At 44.4% G+C, this 9,015-nt stretch overlaps 1 protein-coding gene across 1 annotated transcript; it reads right to left on the bottom strand.

The window, feature by feature from the left end:
- Positions 1 to 1,827: 1,827 nt before the first annotated feature.
- Positions 1,828 to 8,200, bottom strand: EXO5 (exonuclease 5). Its single transcript, XM_024195368.2, has 5 exons — positions 8,098 to 8,200; positions 7,145 to 7,413; positions 6,300 to 6,404; positions 5,731 to 5,903; positions 1,828 to 3,276 (listed from the first exon to the last, which is right to left on the bottom strand). Exons 1-5 carry the CDS (start codon positions 8,187 to 8,189, stop codon positions 2,809 to 2,811), a joined length of 1,107 nt encoding a protein of 368 aa, XP_024051136.2. The 5' UTR covers positions 8,190 to 8,200; the 3' UTR covers positions 1,828 to 2,808.
- Positions 8,201 to 9,015: the final 815 nt, after the last annotated feature.

Raw genomic sequence — 9,015 nt, 5'->3', positions numbered from 1 at the left:
GAGTGATGTGGAGAAAATGAATAAAGAAAAGTTATTTACTTGTTCCCATAATATAATAACTAGGGGCCACCAAATGAAATTAATGGGCAGCAAATATCAAAACAAATAAAAGGAAGTTCTTCTTCACGCAGCGCACAGTCAACTTGTGGAACTCCTTACCCGAGGAGGTTGTGAAGGCTAGGACTATAACAGCGTTTAAAAGAGAACTGGATAAATTCATGGAGGTTAAGTCCATTAATGGCTATTGGCCAGGATGGGTAAAGAATGGTGTCCCTAGCCTCTGTTTGTCAGAGGATGGAGATGGATGGCAGGAGAGAGATCACTTGATCACTGCCTGTTAGGTTCACTCCCTCTGGGGCACCTGGCATTGGCCACTGTCGGTAGACAGGATACTGGGCTGAATGGACCTTTGGTCTGACCCAGTATGGCCATTCTTATGTTCTTATCTAATGGGGTTGTGCCCAGTGGGGCCCCACAGGGATCTGTTCTCAACCAATTATCTGGAAGAAACTATAAAATCATTGTTGGTAAAATCTGCAGATTACACAAAAATTGGTGGCATGGTAAACAACAATGGAAACGGGTCAGTCATACAGAACAACCTGGATCGCTTGTGGCTCATTTGAACAACCTGCATTTCAGTACAGCTAAATTCAAGGTCACACAACTAGAAACAAAGAATGCAGGTCAAACTTATAAGATGTGGGGGAAGGAGGAAGTTGTATCCTGGAAAGCAACAACTCTGAGAAGGATTTTGGGGTCATGGCAGACAACAAATTGAACCTGAGCTCCCAGTGAAATCCCATAACAGAGAGTAAATGCGATCCTTGGATGTTTAAATAGGAGAAGGGCAGTAAAGTTACCTGGATATACACCATTTGTGACACCTTTACTGGAATACTGTGTCCAGTTCCGGTATCCACACTTCAAAACAGATGTTAAAAAAATTGCAAAGCATTCAGAAAAGAACGACGAGAACACCGCAGTTTGGAAAAGATTCCTTACTGCAAAAGACTAAAAAAAAGCTCCATCTATTTAATTTATCTAAGGGAAGATTCAATAGTGACTAGAACACAATCTATAAGCAAGGAAGAGCTTTCTGATAGTAATGGCTTTTTAAATTGGCAGAAGATGACAATGACGAATTCAGATTAAAAATAATAATACCTAATAGTGCTTTTCATCAGCAGATCTAAGAGTGCTTTACAACAGTCAGTAGCATTATCCTCATTTTACAAATGAGGAAACTGAAGCACAGAGGTGAAAAATAAGGCACAAGTTTTTAAGAATGAACATAATTAACCATTGGGACAACTTACCCAGGGAGGTGGTGGATTCTTCGTCACTTGGAGTCTTTCAATCAAGACTGGATGGTTTTCTAAAAATATATGCCATAACTCACACAAGAAGATAGAGGCTCGATAGAGAAATTATTGGGTGAGGTTCTATGGCCTGTGTTATACAATAGATCAGACTAGATGATCAGAATAAGAAGTTTTAAGGCCTGAAGGAGCCAATCTATGAATTTACACCAGTTGAGGACATAGCTCATCATGTCTGAGCATTCTCTTCTAACTCTAATATTTAAACTTCACAAGTTTTGCAGTAGTTACAGCTTTCCTTCCTAATTAACTCCCCCTCGCACACACAAAATCAAAACTGGTTGTTTTTAGTCCAACATAGAAGAAATGAGTTCATTTCCCCTGCCCCCCACCTCAAAAAAATTCAATTAACAGGATAATTTTCTGCTATGGAAATAGTGAAAGTTTCTATTTATTTGATTTCAATAGTAAAACCCCCCCCAAACATACCAAACAACCCCTCTTCCCCCACAATTAAGAACTTTGTTATTACACAGTAAACATTTTAAAAACAATACATTTTCCTTGATACAGATAATCAAGTAATATGTTAAATAGTCAGCTGATTCTAAATTACTTACTTACTAGAACATGTAATTTTGACAACACATAAAAAGGTTAAAGGCTTACATAAGGAACGGAATCAGATCGGCTTTTAAGAGGCTGACCCAGCAAGGCAACGAATGACCACATCTCCCACTGATACCAATGGAAGTGAGGGTACTTGGCATCATACCAGGGCTGGGCCTTCAGCTGAGATTTTCAAAGGAACCTAAGGGAGTTAGGTGCCAAATTCAGGCAACCTTTGAAAAATTCCAGCCTTCATATCACTATGCCCTGGTGTAGCACTAATGGGTTTTGGGAGAGAGCTGAGTTCAGCTTCAATCTTATAAAGAGAATGTCTGATATAGGATCTTTGGGAGAGCAGATGGAGAAGACAGATGAGGGGTAAGTTACTCCAAAGGAACTAAAGATGAAGCACCGAGTTTGGGAGTGTTAGGATCTGGGCTTATGGTTTAGAACCTTCTCTACATAAGTGTTTAGAGCAGTAGGAAATAAAAGAAACTATTGTTCAAACCACTTCACCAAGATAAAATTACATAACCCTCAGAGAACCCATATGCGGTAGGCATTTACCCCCATTTTATACATGGGGAAATGAGGTTCAGAGAAATGTAGCAACTCGCACAGCTTGCCTTGTGCTTAGACTACACCCCTGTAACAATACGAACTATCCAAAACAGTATTTTCTTAGGAGCACTTAAAATGTCACATTACGAACACGCTGCCATTCACCATTGGTGCAATGACTTCTGCTTAGTAAAGTGATGGGTTTGGCCCACGCTTATGGTCCGCTCCATTCTGACAGGTTAACCCCATGAATTGAGTGCACATATATTTTCACATCAGTAAGGAGGACCCTCCTTCCGGGAGGTCAGGATTGCCTTCATTTACTCTTCTTTGGTCCGCTTCTCTGTTCAGGCCCTTCTGCCCTCTTCTTTCTCCAATCACAGATCTCCGAGTAGCTACATGATTGGCACTTCCATGCTTCCTCAATTTCCACCCCCTGGACCTCCCTTTGTCCTTTCCAGTAAGCAAGGTAGTTCTGTGCTTTCTCTCGCACCTTTTCTTCTTCAAACCGAACCACCTCCGTCCCGAGCAGGGTGTTACTTTCCTGGTGGCTGTATTCGATTTTCAAACAGTCAATGCTGGGGATGTCGGAGAGTGTCAGGTTTAGATACATCAGTTCCAGGAGGTCCCCAAAGGAGGTTACCGTGAATCCTACTTTCTGAGCATGTTCCCTAATTTGCGATCCCAGTGGTTGCTCCGGCCTCAGCTGGATGTGATTGGTGATAACATCTGGTTTCAGTTGTCCTTGCACCATGGCATCAAAAATGTATTTATACAAACAGACCTGAAAGCAGTGGGGGAGGGTGGGGAGGAGATAATTTAATAGATGATCAAACAATAGTGCATTAAAGAATGCAACAAGCTGGGATGAACTCCCGAGGCTATGTCTACACTGACAGCTAGGGGTGGGAATCCCAGCTTCAAAAGACATACTCCACTTTCACTCACCTGAGCTGGCATGCTAAGAATAGTAGTGCAACATGGGCAGCGGTGGCACAACCTAGCCACCGCGAGTACGAACCCTCCACGTTCAGAGGGGTTTGTACTCACAGCGGCTGGCCCAATCGGCTGCTGTCCACGTTCCACTAGTTTTAGCTCAGATGAGAGCAAGCGTGAGTGTGTCTGCATGAGCTGGGAATCACACCCCGAGCGCAGAGTGTAGGCATAGCCTCAGGCGTCATTGGCAACTCCAGCCCTAAACCATCATGCTACTCAGTGCAATACTTCCTTGAAAGCCGAGTGTATTATACGTAGAAATACCCATCTCCGTAAGGTTACAGATCACCTCCAAATAAATGAGTAGCCCAGGAAAATGTGGACGACTCGCAGAACCACAGAGGAGCTAGTGATAAAAATGTACATGCAAATAACTTCTAGGTGTAAATAAAGTGTGTTCAAAATTGAGGAGAGAGTCTGACAGAATGCGACTTAATCAGCTTTAAAAGGTGGGGTTTTCACCACTGCCCTAACTCTAAATGGGAATCGGGCAGCCAAATAAATCCTTTAGGCAGCTTTGATGATACGCAGCTGAAAGCAGATCTCAAATTACATGAATAGGGTGCACTTGTAGTTAAAATAAACTTAATATTGCACAACCAATCCAAGTGCTGTGGGATTTGACGGCAATAGTTTAGTAAGTGACATATGTCTCTGCAAGTCAGCATTGAACCAATCATCTGGGAGGCCATGGACAGCTGGAGTTCCATCTTTTGCGTGAGATGTTGACCCAGTGTCCTGACTTGTCTTTGAAGATCCTAGGACACTTTTCCCAAGAGAAGGGTTGTTAACGCTGCTGCCTGGTCTGAATTCCAGTTTGGGTGGTTATACTCCACCTACAAGGAGTTCCCCTTCTAGTTTCAACTGAATACTTCCTGTCCTAACCAGTTGTGTAACATGGTGGCTGGCTGTCAAACAGCGGTTCTCTTTCATTCCAGAGATGGCTGCAATTCACATATAATTCGCACAATAATCTGTAGAATGTTTTTGGTATAAGAGGGACAATATAAATACATGGTCATTACATTACATAAGAACGGCCGTACTGGGTCAGACCAAAGGTCCATCTAGCCCAGTATCCTATCTACCGACAGTGGCCAATGCCAGGTGCCCCAGAGGGAGTGAACCTAACAGGTAATGATCAAGTGATCTCTCTCCTGCCATCCATCTCCACCCTCTGACAAACAGAGGCTAGGGACACCATTCCTTACCCATCCTGGCTAATAGCCATTAATGGACTTAACCTCCATGAATTTATCCAGTTCTCTTTTAAACGCTGTTATAGTCCTATCCTTCACAACCTCCTCAGGTAAGGAGTTCCACAAGTTGACTGTGCGCTGTGTGAAGAACTTCCTTTTATTTGTTTTAAACCTGCTGCCTATTAATTTCATTTGGTGACCCCTAGTTCTTGTATTATGGGAATAAGTAAATAACTTTTCCTTATCTACTTTCTCCACATCACTCATGATTTTATATACCTCTATTATATCCCCCCTTAGTCTCCTCTTTTCCAAGCTGAAAAGTCCTAGCCTCTTTAATCTCCCCTCATATGGGACCCGTTCCAAACCCCTAATCATTTTAGTTGCCCTTCGCTGAACCTTTTCTAGTGCCAGTATATCTTTTTTGAGATGAGGAGACCACATCTGTACGCAGTATTCAAGATTTATATAAGGGCAATAATATATTCTCCTTCTTATTCTCTATCCCCTTTTTAATGATTCCTAACATCCTGTTCGCTTTTTTGACCGCCTCTGCACACTGCGTGGACATCTTCAGAGAACTATCCACGATGACTCCAAGATCTTTTCCTGATTTGTTGTAGCTAAATTAGCCCCCATCATATTGTATGTATAGTTGGGGTTATTTTTTCCAATGTGCATTACTTTATATTTATCCACATTAAATTTCATTTGCCATTTTGTTGCCCAATCACTTAGTTTTGTGAGATCTTTTTGAAGTTCTTCACAGTCTGCTTTGGTCTTAACTATCTTGAGCAGTTTAGTATCATCTGCAAACTTTGCCACCTCAGTCTTTACCCCTTTCTCCAGATCATTTATGAATAAGTTGAATAGGATTGGTCCTAGGACTGACCCTTGGGGGTCATTACACTACTTCTTTAGTAATGTTAGTCTAATACCCATCAGTTGCTTGTTTTCTGAGCAAATATTTGTCTATGGATTTGAACATATTTTACCCATATTTTGAACATATTTGTCTATGGATTTGAGCATATTTTACCCACCTGGAAATAATCTCTCTTTTTCTGTGCTCCAGAAGGCATAAAAGGTCGGCCTCGAGTTTTTAGCTCTCTCAGCTCCAGCTCTCCCTTGGCACTATAGCACAGCTCATCAATAATTCCCGTCAGGAAGACATCTTCTATTACTCCAAACACTGGAAGCTCCCGCACGCAACCACCTGGAATACAAAATGGGATACCCATACATTTTATGAGGCTCGCATGGCTTTTGAATAAAGACTTAAGTAACACTGCAAATTTCTTGGAATTGTAGTATTGATGCATTTTAAGAATTTGCATTTAGACACCGGATTAAGAGAATGCTTGCATGCCTCCCCAAGTAGTTTCAGTTTTAATAATCTAAGGTGGTTATTAGAAATTCAGGCAAGGGAGTTTAAAATACATATTTTTGTCTTAACAATCTCTAATTGTTATCATCCTTTCAAGCTAGCAAAAAGATGACAACAAATTTTTATATATAAACACACTCACTCTCTCTCTCTCAGACACCACACAAACACAGAGTAAAACGAAGATAAAAAAATTATGACAATACCTTTTGCCTGCCTACATACCTGCTTGTAGAACTGGAATCACAGAAAGAAGATTCAGTATTTTTATTGCCCAAGAATCTTCCTTGCTGGTCGTATGTACTTTCACTACATCATGGACTTCTAGTTCTGATTTCAAAAAGAGATAAAATGATTATTAATTTTCATCACAGTCCTGCCTTGAGGCTGCAACTGAGCTCTGGGTCCCATTGTGCAAGGCACCACGAAGCATGGTAAAAAAGCTTCAGTGTAAATAAACAAGATAGACAACAGGTGGGAGGGGAATCGGCACAGAGATGAGTACCCAAGGGTACTCAACAGATCAGTTGGAGAGCCAGGAAGAGAAGAACCCATGTCTCCTGACCCCCAGTCCAGTGCCCTTTCTGTGAAAATAATTACCAATGTTAGAAAACGGCATAAAATTAGGCCTCTTTCCTTGACCCTGGTGCAATATATCAATCCACTGAGGATTACAAGGAACATTTTCTTTTTTCCAGGGATACCCATAAGTTAAATTTAGTCCAGAAGCGGGCATAGTAGGATAGTTAAAGCAGTGTCTGTTATACTGCTCTTTAATGCAAGTATATGCTTTTGGAAGGCTCTTATGAGACTAGAAGGTGAAACTCGGCTTGCAGATAATACCCGTGCATCCCTGCTGACATCAATAGGGTCATACAGGTGTAGCTGTGGGTAGAATTTGCCTCAGCATCTTACAAGTAAATGAATTTGTTAACAAACATATTAAAGCCTTCCAAAATCTTTGCAGAAAACACAATGAAACAACGCTCTGTGTAATAAAAGATGCAGAAGAAGCTGGAGAGAAAGAAAACAACTTGGAAGTTTTTACTGCAACATCCTGGTAGTGTTACCTCTTGCTAGATGTATGCTCTTCCCTGTGTTTAATAACACTACTGTCTCTGGCGCCTGCAGCGGGGGGAGTTCCCTCCCATAAACCATTTGTTGTTCGCACCAACTCTGAGTGGACAGATCAGTCACGCAAAGGTACGTCAGGTAATATTTTTCCAGGGGAGTCTGCGCTCTCTTTCTTTTCACCTTCCCGGCTGCACTGTCTTCCGTCAACACCTTATTTAAGGATGCCAGAGGCAGGTCACTTGAGGAGTTTGCCTTTCCAGAGTCTCTATAATGAAATACATTAATTGTTTCCCCCTCTTCTAAAGTCCTTTATAAATACAATTATTTTGCCGTGTGCACAGTAAGTTTATCCCGCAAAGCCACTAGCACAAAGATGAAACAGTAAATTGATGAGCAGTCTCAATCTCTCTTTAAAGCCTGGGCCAAGTTAGGAACACGCTGGTACAGCCCCAGTGAAGAGCAGTCATTTATTTTCAAGGAGCCAGATTAGGGCAAGTTCAGACAAGTTTCACACCCTGCCGTGGGAATGTCCTGCTCGAGTCTCCCTGAGTTAGGAATCTAGAGGCTGGGAGCAGGGAACAATTGCTGGGATGGAGATTTGATCTTCAGGACTCCTTGGGGAGGTTACAAGCCTTGGTCCCCCCCGCCCTGTTTCCAGGCAGGGGGCCGGTTCGCTGCCCCCTGCCTCCGGGAGCGAAGGGGGTACAGGACCCCACCCTGCTTTGGGAAGCACCCAGGATGCACCCCGATTTGGGGGCTGCTTCCCAGAGGCCCGGGAGGTGCAGCTCTTCTAGGAGCCGCCAAAAAGCCCCCCCGGGGGTTACCGGGGAAGAGCCATGGAGCCGGGCTGCAGCCTGGGGGGCGAGCTCAGGGCGCTGCCGCCCCTGTAGGCTGTGGGGGGCGTTCTACAGGCGAACCCCGAAGCTGGGGAGAGGCGGGCAGCGCTTACCCCGGCTGCAGCGCGTGGTCCCCCGGCTCCTCCAGCAGCAGCAGCAGCTCGGAGTCGCTGAGCTCGCCAGGCTCGGAGCCCAGCCCCGCCATGGACGCTTGAATCGCAGCCTCTGCTCCGCCTCCCCCGGCGCGCCGGAGCGAGCACAGCTCGGAGGAGGGGCAGGGGGCAGGTCTCCACCCCGTCCCCTCCCATCGTGTCCTCCTTCCTCCTCTAGTCCCATCCCTTCCCCTGCCTCGCCTCTCCGCTCCCCTCCCTTAGGAGCCAGCGCAGCAGAGACGGCAGAAATGGGCAGGAATAAGGACCAGGAGTGGAGCCACGGGGCAGCCCCCAGGCCCCCTGAGAAGCCCAGCCCCAAGCACAGACATTATGCAGTGTATCCCCCCCCGGCAGAGACTTCTGGCTCTTTTACTCTTCACTTTCAGCTTGTCCAGCCACTGTCAGTGAACGGAAAGACAGGATCTAGGCCCTGGCCACAGGCTGTATTTGATATTAAACTGAAAGCCCCCATTTAGCAAATCCAGATTCTGCCTTCCTCGGGCAGCCTCGCCCACTCTCCTGCCTGTACATGCATCCGACGAAGTGGTGACACCCACGAAAGCTCATGCTCCAATACGTCTGTTAGTCTAGAAGGTGCCACAGGACTCTCTGTCGCTTTTTGCGATCCTGGCAGTATTTGATGTCTTCCGTCAAGCCCCAGCTCCCGGATTCACGCCCAGAGCCCTGCAAATCCGCAGATCTCCGCTTTATATCCACGGACCCATTTGGGGGGATCGCGGCTATAAAATTTGTATCCACGCAGGGCTCGAGTCATGTGACTACATGAGGGTTTCATCTTTCATTAAAAAAAAAGTTTCTAGCAGAAAAAAAGCTTGAAAATGTGATCCAAGTGCATCCTCAAGATTTAGAAAGCAGAAG

Source organism: Terrapene carolina, unplaced genomic scaffold (genome assembly GCF_002925995.2).
Source record: "Terrapene carolina triunguis isolate 2854851 unplaced genomic scaffold, T_m_triunguis-2.0 Scaffold231, whole genome shotgun sequence".
In the NCBI taxonomy this organism is placed as follows: domain Eukaryota; kingdom Metazoa; phylum Chordata; order Testudines; family Emydidae; genus Terrapene; species Terrapene triunguis.
This window is presented reverse-complemented; position numbering and strand designations above follow the sequence as displayed.